This window comes from Rhinopithecus roxellana, chromosome 7 (genome assembly GCF_007565055.1).
Source record: "Rhinopithecus roxellana isolate Shanxi Qingling chromosome 7, ASM756505v1, whole genome shotgun sequence".
NCBI lineage: Eukaryota > Metazoa > Chordata > Mammalia > Primates > Cercopithecidae > Rhinopithecus > Rhinopithecus roxellana.
The window spans coordinates 97,306,187-97,326,630 of record NC_044555.1 but is presented as its reverse complement, the minus strand read 5'-3'; the positions used below and the strand labels follow the sequence as shown (position 1 = coordinate 97,326,630).

At 38.9% G+C, this 20,444-nt stretch overlaps 1 protein-coding gene across 3 annotated transcripts in view; it reads left to right on the top strand.

Annotated features, from left to right (window-relative positions):
• Positions 1-220: 220 nt before the first annotated feature.
• Positions 221-20,444, top strand: part of AMMECR1 (AMMECR nuclear protein 1) — a 132,470-nt gene continuing 112,246 nt past the window's right edge. For 2 of the 3 annotated variants that reach the window (XR_004058287.1, XM_010388397.2), the window contains exon 1: positions 221-855. Coding sequence is in view for 2 of the 3 variants with exons in the window: in XM_010388397.2 (XP_010386699.1) it covers positions 383-855 (473 nt within the window). In the remaining variant the exon portion in view is untranslated. The remainder of the gene's footprint in view (positions 856-20,444) is intronic. The other variant, XM_010388406.2, reaches the window with a different exon arrangement.

The window sequence follows — 20,444 nt, the reverse complement described above, 5'->3', positions numbered from 1 at the left end:
CCCACCTCTTCCCTTAGCTCCCACTTTCCACTCTCTGACTCTTGTTTCCTTCACCTTCCTTTCTAATCGGCTTTCTGTCTTCCATCCTCTGCCGGCCGCAGAGATTGAGATTCGGGCTGGGGCTGCGGCTGCGGCTCAGAAGAGGCACAAGTCCGGCGGGACAGGCGCGAGGCGCCCAGCCGCGAAAGCGAGGGGCGCGCACCGAGGCGGGGGCGCGCGCGGGGCAGCCGCGTGGTTAGGCAGACGGGGCCGGGAACGGCGCGCGCGCGCCCCGCCAGCCTCTGGCGCGCCCCCGGCGGCCTGGGCCGCAGCGTGCTCGCCCCCGCCGCCAGCTCGCCTCACTTATGGGTCGGAAACGCTGCGTGGGGGAGACTGTTCCAAGATGGCGGCGGGTTGCTGCGGGGTGAAGAAGCAGAAACTGTCCAGTTCGCCCCCCTCTGGCTCGGGTGGCGGTGGTGGCGCCTCCTCCTCCTCCCACTGCAGCGGAGAGAGCCAGTGCCGAGCTGGGGAGCTGGGACTAGGAGGCGCCGGTACGCGGCTCAACGGGCTGGGAGGTCTAACCGGAGGAGGTAGCGGCAGCGGCTGTACCCTCTCTCCCCCCCAGGGCTGCGGCGGCGGCGGCGGGGGGATCGCCCTGTCGCCACCTCCGAGCTGCGGAGTGGGGACCCTACTTTCTACCCCGGCTGCCGCCACCTCTTCCTCACCCTCCTCATCGTCCGCCGCCTCGTCCTCATCGCCGGGCTCCCGGAAGATGGTGGTGTCAGCAGAGATGTGCTGCTTTTGCTTCGATGTGCTCTACTGTCACCTGTACGGATACCAGCAGCCCCGGACCCCCCGATTCACCAACGAGCCCTAGTGAGTACCGTGCCCTCCGCCGCCCTCTCCCTTGCGCTCGGGATGGGGCTCAGAGTTGAGGCAAAGTGCGAGTCCGCCTCCCGGCCGGCGGATGCCCCTGCCCTCTCGCTGCCCGGGTCCCCGGAGCCACTCAACTGAACTAAGGGCACCCTGCGCTTTTTGCCCTCCGAGGCAGGCACCCCACACTTGGAGCAGGGTGCTGCTGCAAGGGATGGCCCCGTGGCTCCTAGAGGTGTTAGCTTTCTCTTTGCGATGACTTCGAGGAGTTTTGACCCCTTTACTTGTCTTCTTCACCACCCCCACCACCCCTCACCCTGCCCCGGTTTTGGAGATCTGGGTTACTCAAGGTGTTGACCTCTCCTCACATTGGTTTCCGTTACCCCAAGTGAAAGCCCCGCCAGTATTCCCGCCCCGCGTACCTTGCACATGGAGAACTACTATCCCATTGCAGGGCGAAAAATAGCAAGTATCCAACTTCTGTTAGTGATGGAACTTAGCTCTGGAGCTTGTGAGGTTACCCATCTTTTCCTCTGGGTTTCCTTGTGCCCTGGGAAGGGGGGAGGTTTCTTAAAACACATTTTCCCTTACTACTTATTTTTATCCAAATACACCCATTAAAATGTGTTTCTCGTGAAGCGAGCGCACTGCCGGCTTCCTCACATTTGAAGAGTGAGACCTTTTTTTTTTTTTTTTTCCATTCCACTGTCTGGATAATAGCTCATTCAAAGAGAACTGTCCCCACAGAGCCACTGTCAGTTTGTACATTAAGCGTGCATTCGCTTTTGTGTCGATTTCACTTTTTAAGAAATCCATGTTATACTCGATGATTTGAGAACAGTTAAATAGTAAATGTGTAGGAATTGTTATGGTTTCCTTTGGTTTTGTACCTTAAATTATCTTACCCTTCAAGTGTGTGGTTGAAAAATTTTAAAATAGCACTGTTACAGCTAAAAGCCAGGTTAATTCTAATCCCTGTCCATTTGCATGTGTGGGAGATGGGGCATATGGTTTTTTTTTTTAATGTGTAAACTGAATGTAAACTGACTTTTTGAGTTAAATGCTAGACAGAATGTAAAGACCAAGAGAGGGCAGAATGAGAAAAAGTGCAATTGCTTTTATTCGAGTACTTAGCATCAACAAGAAAAATAATACAGGAAAAATTTCAGTAAAACTCGTACTGAAAGGCATCACCCCCTTTTCCAGCTAAAAGTGCCGCTTGTCCCCCATATCATAAATACCTTAATTGATGTTCTTTTAAAACTGCTCCTTTTCATTTTGTGAGATTAGAGGATTGGACTACTATTGTATAAGTATAAACACTTCTGCCTAGACTAAAATATTAAATTAATATGTAAAGTGGAAATTACAATAAAGTGTCCTGGAAATTGTGCATTTGTACTGTTTGTTTTATTTGGCTTTTATTCTTTAAATGTCTTTAATTTTGTATGACTCTTCTGTGGTCTGTGCATTTTCTTTTAGACTTGGTTAATCTTTGGGCATTGGTTCATGAGAAGTGCATGAAAGAGCATCCAGGAGAACACTTTGTCAAACAAATATCTTTATAAATTTCATAGTGTTAATTCTAGAAGCTTAAATCCTAAGTCCACACCTTTATTTAGCCAATTAATTTTTTTGGTTAAGAAGTAAAATTGATTTTGAAAAGACTGCCATGTAAAAAAATCTATGAAATATTTATTAGCTTGAGTCACTTATTTGTGACTTTTCTGCCTTCTCTTGGATGTCTGTGACGTATTAAAGCTAGTCCTGGGATGATACTTAGGTTGGCTCTGCAAAGTCATGGGACTGCAAAAATTCACTCCTGTTTAGTTCTTGAGCTGTTACATGAGTTTGGCAAAGGCTGCTTTAGTATTCACGCTCCATTGCTCCAAAGCATATGAGAACACACTTTCAGGAGGTGCTATTTTCACACATTTTAAAGTGAGTTTGGGTTAACTCAATGACTATAGCAAGAATTTTAAAAGGCAAGTGAGCTTGACCAGTTCATACAGAAAATGCTTTTGAAAATATCATTTTAACAGTAGCCACTTTGCACACATATTTAGATATTATTCTCTTCAAACACCCCAGCCCCTGGATTTCTTTTTTCATGGAATTAAGCAGATGATAGGACACACTTTTGACCGCTGTGGATATGTTGAAACGGTGGTGGAAGAATAATAACTATTATCATTTAGCAGACCTTGAATGTGTCAAGTATTCTATAAAATAACTAATGTAGAGTAGACACTGAAGATGACCAAGTGGAGAATGAAAGTTCACTTAAGTGGAAAATGGACTGTCTTATTTCCATATATCTTCAACTCATTTTTGAGGTGTACTGTGGAAAATTCAGGAAAGCTTCCTCATTATGGGAGGGAAATAACTAAGCATTTCAACAGTGCCTTAGTAAGTACCACACATTTGTCTTTCTGTTTTACATATTTAACAGCATTGTGTACTTATTAGTGTTGCTTTATCCTAAGTGCCATAAGACATAAACAGACATACTGGGATTTTTTTTTTTCTCCTAGTTATTATCATGTCATGAGCAGTGTGTTTGCCCACCAGATGTGCTTTTGACAATTTTAACTTCTCATACGTAAATGCACACTTTTCATCCCTTCCCAGGACTTTTCTCTCAGAATGTCTGTAACTGGTGAAATCCTCGTTTTATGGGTTTAGAAGCTCTAGATCCATCAGTTAGTTATCCTTCCACTCAGTATTGAGGGGATGTCAACATATGAACAGGCTGTCTGGATACAAATTCTTCACTGTTGCTCCCATTTTTTGATTACCTACCCAATTGCAGAAAGCATTGTACAGGCAAGTTTGTGCACAGATATCTGGTTAAAGACATGAGGAAAACTTAACTTTACTGCATTTTGATATTCAAAATCAGCAGTCTTGGATTTATGTCAGGGAGCCCAGATAGCTGTTTTATAGGAACCTGTTTGCTACTATAAAGGGATCCACTGTGCCAGGTGTTGAGCTAGTTAGACTCCAGAGCAGTCATTCTTAACTTTGGCTGCACATTGGAATCACTGGGAAGTTATTAAAAATATTGATGCCTGAGCCCCAACTCCAGAGATTCTGACTTAATTGGTCTTGGATGGGGCCTGGGAATCAGGATTAGTAAAAGCTCACCAGGTGAGTTTAATGTGCAGCTAAGGTGGCGAACAACTGATTATATTCTACTGCATCTTTCTCTTGCGATTTCTATAATTTGGGCTAGGGTAGTGCCTTGGAATCTGTATTTTATGAGCACCCTAAATTTCAGTAAACAACCGATTTGAGAAACTCTTGCATTGTGGTCTGCAGAAGACATCACCCGGGAAATCATTACAAATGTAAGCTCTCAGGCCCCGCCTCAGACCTGCTGAATTAGAGTCTGCATTTTAACAAGCTTCTCAGGTGATTCTTATGCACATTAAAGTTTGAGAAGGACTAGTTCTCAAACTTTGTAGTACATCATAATCTATGGTGCTTGTTAAAACACAAATTGTTGGGCCTCATTCCCAGAGTTTCTGATTCAGTTGGTGTGGGGTGGGGCTGTGAATCTGCATTTCTAACAAGTTCCCTGGTGATGCTGATGCTACAGTTCCAGGGCCACAGGTTAAGAACCTAGGGAGAGAGAAGTGAGGACCTGAATAAATACTTGAACGACTGTAATGGAATGGCAATTTTCAAGGCCAGTTTTCAGTATAAAACTTCCTGCTTCTGTGTCACTATGCTTTAGCATGTTCATTCTAACTTAGCACCCAGGAGATTGAGTGCTGCCGAGAGTGTAAGAGTCTGAGGTTCTCGGGATGGTTTTAGTTGAGGGGTGAGGGCAACTCTTGGAAACCTGTGGTATGATTTTAGGTCCTTTTTCAGAAATTGTTAAATGTAAGAGATACATTTTAGGAATTAAAAACATTACAAATATGATACCTTAAGGTGAATTGTATTGATTTTAATAAGTAAAGCCCCCTTTGTTCCTATAAAATGCTCTTATGATTCTTTCACTAACATATTGTGAAAAGATTTTAAAAGCTTTTATTTATGCTTATGGTTGCTGGATTTCATTTTAAGACCCCCTCTGTAACAAAAATATGAATTGATTCTGCTAAAGCACTGGGATTGTTCAGTCTTATATCTTTAATGCTGCTGCGTGTCATGTTACTTGAACTTTTTATTTTAATCATCTTACCACCTTTGAAGTTAATGCAATACTACATTTTTTATGGACCATAGCACATAGAAGATTCTTTATTATTAAAGTACATCAGTAAGTGTGGTTTTAAATTGCAATTAATTAAATGTATTTTTTAAAAAATCCACTCCCAGATATGCAGATTGTGAGACTCTGAAGAGGTGTTTGAACAGTTAACTCTTTCTCATCTTGCCACCGTAGTCAAGTTACTGTTTTTCAGTGTGCATGGGAGGAATTGGGTTGTGTTGGGGAGTAGGCATTTTGTTTCGACAGAACTGTAGCAGTCCTATTGCACTATCAAAAAAGATGATTTGATAGAGCAGCTCAGGTTAAAGTGATATTAAATTTGCATTTTTAAACATGAGCCATTATATTTCTATGTTTTCTGATGAAGATTGACCAGAATAGCCAGAAGATGTATCTGTCTATCACAGATGATGCCATGAGGCCATGACAGATTTCCCTTATCCACACTAACATAATGGTACTAACTTGCATTCTCTGGTCATAATGTATAGTTTTTCTTGTAAAAGAAAAACACTGTCTGAAAAATTGTTGAGTCTTTTTGAAGGTGTAACTTTTTTTTTTTTTTTAAACAATGTTGATTTCCATTGAAAGACAATCTGATGTCATATCTTACAGATAGAAAAGAAGGCAGGCATCTCCCCAGTTGTCAGTTGTTCTGTAAAAGCCATCAGTGACTGAGCTAGAAGGATGGAGACATATAAATCACAAAATTGTTTTTATATTCATGCATAAAGGTGTATGTGAGACAAGGTATATTTAGTTAAAAAGAAAATGCTTATTTTGCTTTCTCCCCCATTTGGCCAAACGGAGTGATAATTTAGCCCATAATTTTTCTTATGAATTATGTTTGTGCTGCACTCAGGTTTCAGTTAGCGGGTGGCAGCCAAGTAGGAATCTTTGCTGAAATCTCTCAGTCCAATAGAAAGAAAGACCACTACCGAAAAAGTAAAAAATGGTCTGTTAACCCATGCATGAATTGTTTTTCTAAGTATGTGTTTCTCAGGCACATGTTAACATTTGTGGTGTTGTCTTTTTAAAAACTGTATGCTTTTTGAAACCAAATTTGTGTCATAAATACTAAAACCTTTAGCTACAGTGGATTATATTTTTGAAGTGAGTTGCATTTCCTATTTATAGATAATTTTACTTTTTGAGAATTTATGTGTGAAACACTAAAACTTGTGTAATGAGATTAGTTAGTTCCCAAGTTTTCCTGATTTCAATAGGCATTATTCTGTACTCTCGATGTCACACATGCTTGGCTCTTATAAAGCAGCACAATGACCAGGGCTTTTACATTTAAATTTTGTTAAATAGTCTCTTTTTCAAACTTGTGTAATAATGTCTCTTTTTGATACTGTTCTGAATCAATTAAGCTAAGTAAGTGAGGACCAGCAGTAAAACCCAGCATCTGCCAAGAATGGACCCTCAATGTCTAAGCTGTCTTTCCACAATCAGTAATTGGGCAGTTGCTCACAGGACACTGGAGACAGTGTGGGAAACCAGTGGTTGTGTAGGTGGGAAGAGTAGATTCCCAACAGTAAGCTTATTTAGAGTTTAGCTTCTGTAGTTAGTGTTGCTAAGAGCAAAAATGACCCACAGCTTATGTAGTATAAAGAAAATAACCCAAAGGAAGAAGTACAGTGTAATAGTAGAGTTGGTTGGGTGGAGCATATTTTATGTTCAGTCCAAATATAAGTGGCATCTTTTGTATCAAGTGTGGGTGTATTTTCTACAGCTCTTAATGTTTCAGTCATTGAAACTTGCTCAAAGTTAAAAATGTTAGTGTTGAATAGCTGAGTGGAAATTATATGTCACTGGAGGAAAAACACCCTGTTTTTGTAAAAAAGCATGTACATTTTCCTGAGTTCCATGGTTGGAAACCAGAAAAATAGAAGAACTAGTTTTATCCTCACAAAGTTTACAGTCCTGTTCAAGATATGATACTATTATCAAAGTTGCTTGAAATACTTACAAAGCAATATATCCATGATTGTAGATTAATAAAATACACATAAAATACCTACACATGGAAATGACATGGAATAAAGGAGTGGTCAGGGAGAAGGCTATAGGGAGGGAATAACTGGAACCAAGTTTTGAAATGGAGGAGGTACAGACATTATTGGTAGAGTCTGTTTGACCAGTAGATCTTGAAGTCTTACTTGGTCGTTCTTAAACCCATTGCTGTCACCACCACACCCCTTGCCACAGGACTTGGGGATTCCCAGCAGCTGTCTTCAGTCAGCAACTTTCACTCTCAGCATTCTTCATATCACTCCCCTTGCTCTGGTCTCTAAGATCATAAAACTTCAAGGAAATTAAAAGTAGCCTTTGTGTTGAGAATCCTCTGGGGAGGCTGGATAAGAGATCTTGCATCTGCTTGTAGTTTCTTGTATTAGGAAGAGAACAGGATTTGCAGAAGAGTCCTCTAGAGTATCAGATGAATTGGGAGAAGAGTCTCAAGATAGGGGAGACTAACTAGGCTTAAGGTTATGAGGGCAGTAGGAAAACTGGCATTGGAAAGTGGGAAAGCCACCCCAGGGGCAGAGTTTGTGAATATAGGAATGTTGCAAAATTAAGAATTGGAAGAAGTTATCAGCATATGCAAGGGCTGGTACTCTAGGGCCAGGTTTTGTGTAGGAGTGGAAAGATTGTAGCTCACCTGTTTTTGGCTTCCATCATTGCCTCTTCTTTTCTTGGCTCTGTGCCTAGCTATTCTTGTGCTCAGAAAAAGTTTGTTAAACAGCTCTGTTGAAATGGCTATGAAATTTGATCACAGGTGTAAGAACTCTCCTCCCCTTTCCCTCTTCACCTATTCCCAACTGTATCTAATTTGGGAGAAAGGATGAGAGGACACATCGGTTTATAGAATTTGTATCAAATATAAAGATAGCTGGAATAGCTTTTGGATGAAGACCTGTGATTAGGTGACTACACGTGCATAGAGAGGCACTGCAGGGAAAACAAAACAAAACAAAACAAGTTCTGGTTGCTTGGCAGAAGTGAAAGAAGAGAGGCTTTGAACATAATTCAGAGTTCATAAGCCTGGGGAACCATGAGGATGGTGGTGCCATTAAAAAAACATAGGGGGAATATGGAAAGAAATAAATGGTTGGGCAGGTGAAATAGATTTCTTACTATGTGTAGTTCCAAGTGTTGGCAATTATCAAATGTTATTTCTTTTTGAATTACCAGAACCACAGAGCAGCAACAGAGCTATTGTGATGTTTTGGTTGGTCCCTTGGGATCACTCCCCCACTTTGTGACTTTGAATGGCTCAGATAAGTAGATATCAGTGATAGTTTTCAGCTTTGTACTGCTAGTAAAAATACCTGGCAGAATTTTGGGTTTCTTTCATGTAGGTTTTTACATTTTCTTAGTCTTCAGGCTTATCAATTTGTAAGCAGGCAGTGATCCTTTTATTTCCTTATGTGTATATCATAGCACAGCCTTGAGCAAAATAAAGCCTCGTGGCAGGCCATCTTAGGAACTCATAATTTCAGAACTAAAAGGAAATTTTTGAAGGACTAGAAGTGCCTTTTGGTGCAAGATTCTAGGTTGTGTGTCCTAAAGCTTAGAAAGTAAAATAGATGGAATCAAGCTGGATCTGTTTTGAGGCTTTGCTCAATGATGAAGGATGGATGTTATGAACCAATGGGATCAGCCATATTACTTTAGAATCTTTGCAATCTTCAGTGGATGGGCAAAAGTGAAAAATTCTGCTTAAATAAAGGCCTACTAATATTAGTTTCTTTCAATAAGGTCTGTGATAGTCTTGATGATTCTTGCCTTTTCCCTGTCTGTTTCATACAGATAATCCACATTGTTACCCAAAGCCACATGCAATGCTGGGAGAGCACAGTTGACTGTGTTATGCAATATCCTGCCAGAAGATGCTGACCAGTTCTCTAGTAATAGAAAGTAGTGAGATTGAATTAAGAGCCTATATACTTCACCTTGCCATTCCACATACTTTCACTGTGATCTGTAAGCATATTACATACAACTTTAGTAACATATTTTCTATTGAGATCTTGGATTGCTGCAAGGTGGTAACATCAGATTCTCTGCTTTGCTTCAGGTGTTAGTGGATCTTTGAGTCATTCTTATAGAATGGAATATCTGAAAAAATCGATTTTGATGCTGTTAGCTTAGGGGTCCCACAGCAGTGTATCTGCCTCAAATAAATGCTTATGTGCTAGTTACATTAGTGTGTTTCTTTTCTGTGACATCATTATTGCTTATAGTAGCCTAGCAGCCACACGGTTAGGTTTAGGTACTTTGGGGTGCAAATAAATTATATAGCTTGTAAAACCTGGGCTTCAGTACATAATTCATTGTAGCAAGGCAAATACTTTGTGCTGATTTTGAACAACAGTGAAGTGTTTAGATTGACGGGTGCTTTTTACATCCTTTTTTATATGGTAAGTAGAAGATGGCATTGGTGATTTATTCAATAAAGAAGAATCTCATGAAGTCTTTGCCCTTTTTCCATGTTACTGTAGGTGTTCTCAACACAGTTCATGAGTTTCCCTATGATAATGACAAAAACAAATAAAAAAATTGCCACAGCTTCTTTCACATTAAAACAAGCCAATAAAAAACTTGCCACTAGCTTGCTGGGTACTTGATTTTGTGGAATAGGTCTTTGATGTTAGGAGTATTAAAACTTTTTGTTGAGTTCACAGATCCATCTACCCCCACACTCTTCTACTTGTCCATTCAAAATACCCTCACAAGAACAAAAAGGAATAATATTCTATTTTTCTGACACTAATGAGGTGGGTGATATGTGGTTTGTGGTATACTTTACTCCACAAACTCCTCCAACTATTGTCCTGTCTGGCAAATTGTTTTGTGGAAATTGACTCTCCCACATTGTAGGCATTGGCTGTGTGGAGAAAGAGAGTCACATGTGGCTTGAGGCAGGGACAGAGGGCTTATGGGAATCAGGGAGGGAGTAAAATGAATTGTATTAAAGTGAAGTGAAGCATGGATTCAGGGCAGAAAAGGGAGACTGAGCACCTGATCTGGAGCAGGAGTGCTTTTTATGTTTTGCGTCATAAAACTTAGATGTCCCTCCTTTAGGACCAATGGCCACGGCATTCTTGTTAAAAAATAATTATTCTGGGCCGGTGTGGTGGGTCATGCCTGTAATCCCAGCACTTTGGGAGGCTGAGGTAAGCGGATCATGGGGTCAGGAGATCGAGACCATTCTGGCTAACACAGTGAAACCCCGTCTCTACTAAAAATACAAAGAATTAGCCAGGTGTGGTGGTGGGCGCCTGTAGTCCCAGCTACTCGGGAGGCTGAGGCAGGAGAATGGCGTGAACCCGGGTGGCAGAGCTTGCAGTGAGCCAAGATCGTGCCACTGCACTCCAGCCTGGGCGACAGAGCGAGACTCCGTCTCAAAAAAAAAAAAAAAAAAAAAAAAAAAAGTAATAATTATTCTGGCTAGGTGCCGTGGCTCACGCCTGTAATCCCAACACTTTGAGAGGCCGAGGCAGGAGGATTGCTTGACCCAGGAGTTCCAGACCAGCCTAGACAACATAGTGAGACCCCCATCTCTACAAATTATATATTTGAAAAACTTAGCTGAGCATGATGGCATGCGCCTGTAGTCCCAGCTACTCGGGAGGCTGAGGCGGGAGGATTGCTTGAACCCAGGAGGTCGAGGGTACAGTGAGCTGTGATCATACCACTGCACACCAGCCTGGGTGACAGAGTCAGACCATGTCTCCAAAAAAAAAAAAAAAAAAAGAAAAAAAGTTTCTATCATAAAAAAATGCATATCATGAAGTTTCATAATATGAAGACCTGCTCTGGGTCCTTTTAATACTTCTAGGAGACCACATTGAAAACCATTTGTACGGTGTCTTCAGAGTGAGGCCTCTACATAACTCTGGAAGCTGTAGGACAAGTAGCTTTACCCAAAAGAGCATGAATGTAACCACTCTCCTGTAATTATCCTTACTTATTTTTCTTGACTTGTCTATGCAAATAGTTATAAATCCTCGGGTATTCAGACATACCTTCTTTTTAGGCCTGTATATTTATATTAATAGCCTCTACTTAGATGTGTGAAGTTTGTTTCATATAGTTTGCTCACAGTTATTATCTATAACAAAGATTATGGAACAGACACTATTAAGTGATAGACCTAGGTATAACTTCTGACTGGCTGCAGAATACAGTCATACAAAGGTACATACTTATCTCTTTTGTACTTTATCTTAGAAGGACCTACTATGGTCAATTTAATTTGTAAATTACATTCTCACAGATAACTGGAGTGTCAGCAATTTTTTGTTTATCAGTTTATCTTTTACATATAGGCTGCTTTTACTTTACCTTTTTTTTTTTTGAGACAGAATCTTGCTCTGTCACCCAGGCTAGAGTACAATGGCATGATCTCGGCTCACTGCAACCTCCGCCTCCCGGGTTCAAGTGATTCTCCCGCGTCAGCCTCCCAAGTAGCTGGGATTACAGGCACCTGCCATCATGCCCAGATAATTTTTGTATTTTTGTAGAGATGTTTTCCAGGCTGGTCTTGAACTCCTGACCTCAGGTGATCCGCCCGCCTCAGCCTTCTGAAGTGCTGAGATTACAAGCATGAGCCACCGCGCCCAGCCACTTATTTTTTATGGTTGTAAAAAAGATGAGATTTTACCCTCTTAGTAAATGTTTAAGTGTATAGTAATGTTAACTGTAAGCACTAGGCTTAGCTTAATTTTTAAAGGCACATAATAGTGGCTTTACCTAAAGCAACTCATTTCTTACAGGAATTTTGGGAATCCTTCACAAATTAATCTTATAAACTTACTGGAGGGGCCAGGCGCAGTGGCTCATGGCTGTTATCCCAGCACTTTGGGAGGCCTAGGCAGCGGATCACCTGAGGTAGGGAGTTTGAGACCAGCCTGACCAACATGTAGAAACCCCGTCTCTACTAAAAATACAAAATTAGCTGGGTGTGGTGGTGCGTGCCTGTAATCCCAGCTACTCTGGAGGCTGAGGCAGGAGAATCGCTTGAACCCGGGAGGTGAAGGTTGCTGTGAGCTGAGATCACGCCATTGCACTCCAGCCCAGGCAACAAGACTGAAACTCCGTCTCAAAAAAAAAAAAAAAGTACTAGAGGTGCACAAATCCTTTTTATAAGAGAGCCTAATTTAGGCTTTGAGGTATTTATTTTTCCAAACCTATTGAAAATTACGAATAAACTAAAGGAATTAAAATCAGAAGTAACTTTTTTTTTTTTTTTTTTTTCCAAGATGGAGTCTTGCTCTGTCACCCAGGCTGGAGTGCAGTGGTGTGATCTCGGCTCACTGTAACCTCCACCTCCCAGGTTCGAGTGATTCTCCTGTCTCAGCCTCCCGAGTTGCTGTGATTACAGGTGTGCGCCACCATGCCTGGCTGATTTTCTTTTTTAATTTTTAGTAGAGATGGGGTTTCTGAGGAAATGTGTTTTCTAGAGAGATGGAAAATTGGAAGATAAATTGCATAAGGGGATATTATGAGTAAAGCCTTTAAGTCTATATGTGTATATATAGACTATATAACCATTTCAGTTAAGCACTTCTTGAAATTGCTTCTTATAGCATACACGCTTGTTTCTAATGAAAAACTTACATCTAAATGTGACGGTGGTGGCATCTGTGAAATAATAGATATGGTCAAGTTGCAAGTCTCAAAATTTGTTTGTTTGCCCTGTTTTTGTACAACCAGTATGAGGCTCTCTATCATTAGCTGGCATGTAGACATTTTAAAAATAATATCACTGAATTGTAATGTATCAATTTGGGTTTTGGAGCAGTATCTAACTTGTTCCATTTAGAGATGGCTTTGCAGTTCTAAACAAGAAAGTAGAATTTTTACTATGATTATCCCTTTGCTTACAGACTTTTAAAATGAATATTTGTTGAAGTCTCAAGTCTTTTTTGCCAGTATTATCTTAAGACTGTGTTTGACATCAATACCTATCTCTTATGCTATGCAAGTACTCCTCTTAATATTATGACTGGTTCTAATATTTCATTTCAACAAGTAATACAGCTGTTCTGGGTAGAACACTATGCTAGACCCCTTTATGAGTATGGGTGAGATGTCTATAAAATAGGCATAAACCATGCTTCATGTCCTTAAAAAGCTTGCAGTCATACTGAAAAGACAGGATTCATGAAACAAATAATGATGTCACATATGATTCAACAGCTAAATGAGTGATGGAGACAATGATGTCTGTAGGACTCATTGTTTGGGTAGACTAATGTGGGTTAAGATTGTACAGGAAGGCTTTACAGACAAAATAGGATTTCAGCTAGGTAGAACTTTCATAGATGGAAAAAGCAGTCTAGGCAGAGAAACATCTTAGATACAGGTCAGGATGAGCATTATACAGTGGTCAATGGGTACCAATCAAAAGTAGGTTGAAGTGGGGGCGAACCTAGAAAGAAAGGTGACCTGTAAGGAGACTAGCCATAACAAGCATTGGGAAATGAAGGTCTAACAGTTGACAGTTTTAAACTTTTAATGGCCTGTGAGTGGCCTCTTTCCTGGTAAAATTTCTCTTTGTCCATTTAATTATGTCTCACCAGCACCTTTAATGTTGTGAATGTCATGAAGCCTGGACAAGAGACTAGGAAATAACACAAGCAGGTGTCTGCTCTGTAGACAAAGTGCTTTCATTCTTCAGTACGCATTCAGCTTAAGTCACTTAGATTAACATTGGTTATGTCACACTGCCTGAGTGCCTTCTATGTTCAGTGATCTTTTTTCTTCTGAACTTCAGTGTCTCAAACATGAAGTTAGAAAAATTGTCTAGCTACAAAGTTATGTAGTTTAAAAATACCATAATTATGATACAATTAAATGGTTTGATCACTTTCTTTCCTCTTAATGAATAAATTTTACTTGGATATTGCAAATTTAACTGAGATAATTTAGGTACTAGGGATTATAATAATTTTAGGAAGATTGTGAATGATGACAGTCTTCTTTATGAAATTAGTTTAAACATAGATTAGTGTAATGGGAATGTTCTTTATGGTTCTTCACATGAGCTTTAAGAATGCTACAACTCTAAGAAACAATCTATATAAGCAAACTTGTAAAGGTTTTATACTATTATTTAGAAACAAAATTCTAAAATAGTTTCCTGAATTACAATGAGCAGCATATTTTTAGTTTATGTTGAGGAATTATTATGCTTTGAAGGAAAAAACAAGCAAAATTCTCGGTATTTTAGCTGACGATGTGTCTTTAAGACATAAGTTTAGAACTTAAACTTCTTTTTCGGTGATCACTGTAAAATTCTATTTTAGTAACTCCCTTCTGTTATTCCCAGAATATGTTTTAGAATATAAGAAAATTATTTTCCAAATATGGGACTAATCTCTGACAGATTGTAAAGCATGAGCATTTTATCAGTGTACTCAGGAAACAGAAAACAACACTAGCATGATGCTCACTAACAGTGTTCTCTATGTAGTCAGTTTATGTCTATAAGTAAATGAACTCTCCCTCTTATAGTCGAATATGCAATTTGAATTATATACTATTACACTGAGGAGAAAAAATACCAGATATTAACAGAAAATAGTGGTAGTACAATATTTTTGAATTAAAAGTTGTTGAAGAAGAGTTGGATGTTGACCCTATGTAATAATCATAGACTCCTGCCGCATAATGGGATACGAGGCCAAATGGAATCCAGTGGTTTTCAGTACAGACCACACAGAGGTTCCTGATCACTTTTAATATCCATAAATCTTTATTAACAAAGGTGGATGCCCTCATCAGGGGAGTGGGAGGCAATTTTGTTTTATAGAGGGTTGAACTATTTAGATTTCAACTTCATTTTTCACAGACTTCAAACAACGTGCATCTTAAATAGGCACCTCCATAGTGTAGAGCACAATTGGGGGAAAAAGTCAGGGCTTTTCTGTTTTGACTGTGGCAAGAGAACATGCAAACCCATTTTAAAGTGAAAAAAATGGATGTAGGTCCAATGGACGCCGATTCCTGTCTCCATTGGGCTACACATAGAACCTTTGCTTCTGTTTATTTCTGCTCAGTCTAGAGAAATTCAGATCAGTTCTTACAGAAGAGGAGTGCTTTAGTCTTGAAGGTTTCTTTCACTTTCATTAAGTTATATTCACCATCTCATAATAACCCTTCATTAACTCTTAACTAATTTAAATAATTTGTATCAGTCCAGCACGGCCTCAGGTCCATTCATTTTCTCAGAATTGTTATATTTATTTAAACACTTTTTACTTCAATCTCTCACATCCCAGATTTGAAGTATACATTTAGGAAAATCAGTCAATCTCTCTCTCTTTTTTGTGGTTTTTGTTTTGTTTTGTTTTGTTTTGTTTTGGGAGACAAAGTCTTGCTCTGTCGCCCAGACTGGTGTGCAATGGCGCGATCTCGGCTCACTGCAACCTCTGCCTCCTGGGTTCAAGCAATTCTCCTGCTTCAGCCTCCCAAGTAGGTGGGGATTATAGGTGACTGCCACCACGCCTGGCTAATTTTTGTATTTTTAGTAGAGATGGGATTTCACCATATTGGACAGGCTGGTCTTGAAGTCTTGACCTCAGGTGATCCACCCACTTCGGCCTTCCAGGCTGGTCTTGAAGTCTTGACCTCAGGTGATCCACCCACTTCAGCCTTCCAAAGTGCTGGGATTATGGTTGTGAGTCACCGTGCCTGGCCTAGGAAAATTCTCCTCTTACCCGTTCTTCAACATAGTTTCTCGCTGGAGCTTTGCCATTTTCAAGAGCAGTAATCTTGAATATTTGAAAGCTTGGTAGCACCTTCATTATAGAACTTTTACTATGTAAATTCTAGCAGTGTTTACCACTAGCAAAGTTCTTTACTGGTCCTGCTGGTTTTCCGTGTTGGGGAGGTGGTAGAATGATGGGAATGGGGAGGTGTAAATTTATGACTTCCAGGTTTTTTTCAGTCATTGGATTTGAGTATCTACAGCAGTGTATAGACACTGTCTAACTGAGGGAATTTTGGAATCAGGGCAGTACAAGTCTAAAAAGTTTCTAGAATTTTTTCTAGGGTGATTTTAAAGCAGAGAATAAATGAGATGTCCCATTGTACCCCTTCCTCCTGTGCCTTACCTGAAAGTAGGTATCTTTTTCTCTTATGCTTATAACTAAAACCATAAGATCATTGTGGATTTATTTGATTTTGTTTGTTAGTTAGAGACTGACCTGGTTATATGTAGCTGTATTCAAGATGGTAGGACTTCATGTTTATGGTTTTCGGTGAAGTATGGCACAGGCTTATCTTTTACTCTATGATTCCATTCCTATGGAAGATTGGAATGCTTGGAAAATTATTTGGCACTATTTATTTCTTCTTTTTCTACTGTTTAAATTGTAGGTTTCAAAATATTTAAATAACAGTTTTTTTCTAATATGTTTAAAGTCATGGGTTTTTGATTTAGTGTCTAAGAATGGATTTTAGGGGGGTTGGCAGACATAATGAAATTTTATGCAAAAATTTGTATAAGTGCATTTTTCTGATTAGAAGTTTCATATCTTTCATCAGGTTTCTATAGAAGCTTCCTATAGTGCTGGCTTCTTAAGAATATTCAAGGAGTATCAACTAACTTTGGCTGGGAAAGTACAAGTCGGCTTCACAACACCCCTGAAATCTATCCCTGGACTCCAGGACCTCCTAATGAACTCTAGATTAAGACCCCCTGCAAGTTCCTCAAATATCTTTTCCCCAGATAATTGTCACTATTTGACCTGTCTGGCAGCTCCTTGGGAAGGCCCCATTCATGAGGCTTGTCTTTATTTGATCTGACTCAGTGGAAAAGCCCTATCCTCAGGATATTTGTTGAAAACAAGGAGCAGCAATCGTTTAATACTATATCTGCCTGAGGTGGCTGACTTTTAGACCCTGTGAAAGCAGGAAGTGAAGGCTATGGCAGAACTGTAAACTCTCAGAGCATTGAAGGCATACCCAACACAGGGCTTTTTGGCAAAGGATGAAAGATCTGTTGGTTCAAAACATTTTAGAAAATATGTCGGTCATTAGCTGACCACTAGGTAGCTGAACAGATACTTCAATGGGCACACATGACAGGGAATACAGGCTTTACAGAACTAGTCCAGGAAAGTCACTAAACAAACAGTAACAACAAACCTTAGGGGAGAAGAGATCTGATTTCCAAACTTTCTACTTTATATTGTTTAAAATGTCTAGTTTTCAACCAAAAAAACTAAAATACAACCAACAGTAAACTGTGGCACTTAATTCAGGGACATAAGCAGTCAACAAAACTGTCACTGAGGAATCCTAGATGTGCTTACTAGATGAAACTTTAGATCAGTTATCGTAAACGTCTTCAAAGAACTGAAGGAAGTCATGGCTAAATAATTAAAAGACAGTATGAGAATATTAGACGTATTAGGAAAGGAAGAAGCATTTATCTAAACATAATGGAAACTATAGCTATGTGGTGGTGTGCTAGAGGATAAATGAAGCCACAGGGTAAACTTGATGTCTCTTCTTGGAATGTCAGTTTTCCAGAGTTAAAACTGAGAGCATAAATTTGATATTGAAACAAATATAGGTATGTTATATTGTAGAATGTAAAATTCACAAAAATAAAGCATTACGAAATTTGCCATTTGTAATGAGCCACTTATGGCAACTCTCAATTCCTACTCATTTCACACCTTTAATTTATTTTGCCTATGGTGTAAGTCAGTTGAAAAGTTTGAGAAGTCTAATGTAATGACCTGTTGATTCAGTGATTGTGGACCAACGACAATCCTATGTTAGAAACAGATGGGCATGTCACAGGTAAGAGATAACTGTAATAGAAAACCGATTTCCACAGTATACTCACTAATTGACCATTGTGTTATTTTCACACTTGGAATATCCTACCTTTGATGAACAAAAGGAATACCTTTATACCTGAATTGACATTTCTCCAAAAAAGACATGCAAATAGCTAATAGGTACAGGAAAAGGTGCTCAACATCACTAATCATCAGGGAAATGCAAATCAAAACCAAAATAAGCTATCACCTCACACATGTTAAGGATGGCTGTTATCAAAAAGACAAGAGATAACAAGTGTTGGCAAGGATATGGACAAAAGGGAACCTTTGTACACTGTTGGTTGGAATGTAAATTGGTTGTCGGTTGGAATGTAAATTGGTATAGCCATTATGGAAAACAGTATAGAGGTTCCTCAAAAAATTGAAAATAGAACTACTATATGATCAGTCCAGCAATCCCACTTCTGCATATATATCCAAAGGAAGAAAATAGTGTATTAAAGAGATATCTGTGCTCCCATGTTCATTGCAGCATTATTCACAGTAGCCAAGATAACAACCTAAGTGTCCATTGACAGAAAATTGATAAATAAATATACACAATGGAATATTAAGCAGCCATAAAAGAAGGAAATCCTGCCATTTGCAAAACATGAGTGAACCTGGAAAACATTATGCTAAGTGAAATAAGCCGACAGAAAGACAAATACTGTATGATCTCACTTTTTATGTGAAGTCTAAAAAGGTTAAACTCATAGAAACAGTTATATGATGATTGCCAAGGTCTGAGGGATGAGGGAACTGGGGAGATACTGAGCAAGGGTACAAACTTTCAATTATAAGATGAACAAGTTCTTAGGATCTTATATAGAGCATGGGTGGTGATGGGTGTGATAATTTGATTGTGATAATACACAGTGTGTATACATATAACAGTGTTGTACACCTTGATCTATAAACTCTTTACTTTTCAATTAAATATTTTTGAAAGGGAATACCTTTCTTGTTTTGAAAATGCTTGATGTGGCTTTTCTCACATTAATGTAATTTAGATGAAGAAAAACAGATTTGAAGAAGCCTGAGCCAAGGGATTATAAGTTATCATTGAAAGCACAAATACTATTTATCATGCAGTTTCCCTCATGAAATGTTTTATGACAGACCTGTTTATCTCATAGATCTGAGTCAAAGCTGAACTTAACACATTAGACTTTAACTTATCCAAAATTAATATCTTTTGTCTAAGAACCAGCACTAAAATATTTCCTTATGTTAATCACCAACACTAGAAATTTGCTTTATTTCTTTTTCAAAAACAAAATTTTTTATCACTTCTTGAGTTGCTGCATAGCTTGTAATGCAAAGAAAACATCCAAGCTTAGTGAAATGATAGGATAATTACTAACTTAGCAATTCATTCACACATATTAGCTTTAAAGTACACAAGATTCAAATTCTTCAAATTAATTTCTCAAATGAAATACAATAAAATATAAATAAAATAATTAAATGAAAATTAAGGACCTTAATGGTTGCTTATAAATTCCTGAAATTGCAGATTTTATGTCCATGGAGTCTGAAGATCTATAGTAATGAAAACGTATCATGTTATATACATTTATAGTCTGCTTATACTGTTTTTAAAAATATGTATAGAACATTGAACTCCATATAATTGATAGCATCATAAATATCATTGAGACGACTGTTGTTGATTTTCATGAGTGATTTCCTCTATATTATCTGCTCTATTTAAGTTGATTTTCCAAGCAGAGGTCTTAATGACTTTGTAATCACTCTTATAGTGTTTTATTCATTGTGGTTGACTATCAGTATTTTTCCTCTTGCAGCCTGACTCCCAAACCCAGAGTCTCATATATAATTGTAGGTGCTACATTAAGAGAGACAGGGCAGTTATATGGAAAGTATTATGATGTATTCTTTCTTTTTCCTTGCTCTTCTCTCTCTCTCCTCCACCAGCCACACGCAAAGGCATAAGGTTGTTTTCATATCATACCTGTAACTAAACTCATTCAGGATCCCCAGAACTCTCTAAATGGGAAACCACTTGTAATAGGTTTAACATCTCCTAATCTAGTATTAGGATAATGCTACCATTGTTGTAAAAGTTTCTCATATCTTGTAATTTGCTTTGGCATCATTATAATGAATAATCAATTGTATGATATAAAATAGTAAGTGTTCTAATAAAATGCATTTTTAAAATGTTTGATTCCTTATAAAACTTAGACCTTATAATGACCATTTTCTCATTTGATCAAAGAAATACCTTAGTAACCTTCCTTCTGTTTAGTTATGACTTCACGCATTGAACTAGATGCTGTGCAGTCAGTCCTACCATGACTAGGATTGTTTATAGTTTCTCATGTTCTTTTATTTAAAATTAAAGTATGTGAATCTTTAAAAAAAGCAATATTTTAAAAATACTTGAAATATAGCCAAACATTTATAACAATAAATGCTTTTTTAGTGCATCTGTTATTAAAAATACATTTATTTCCCTGTAGACACCAAAGGTAAAATAGAATATAAATCAA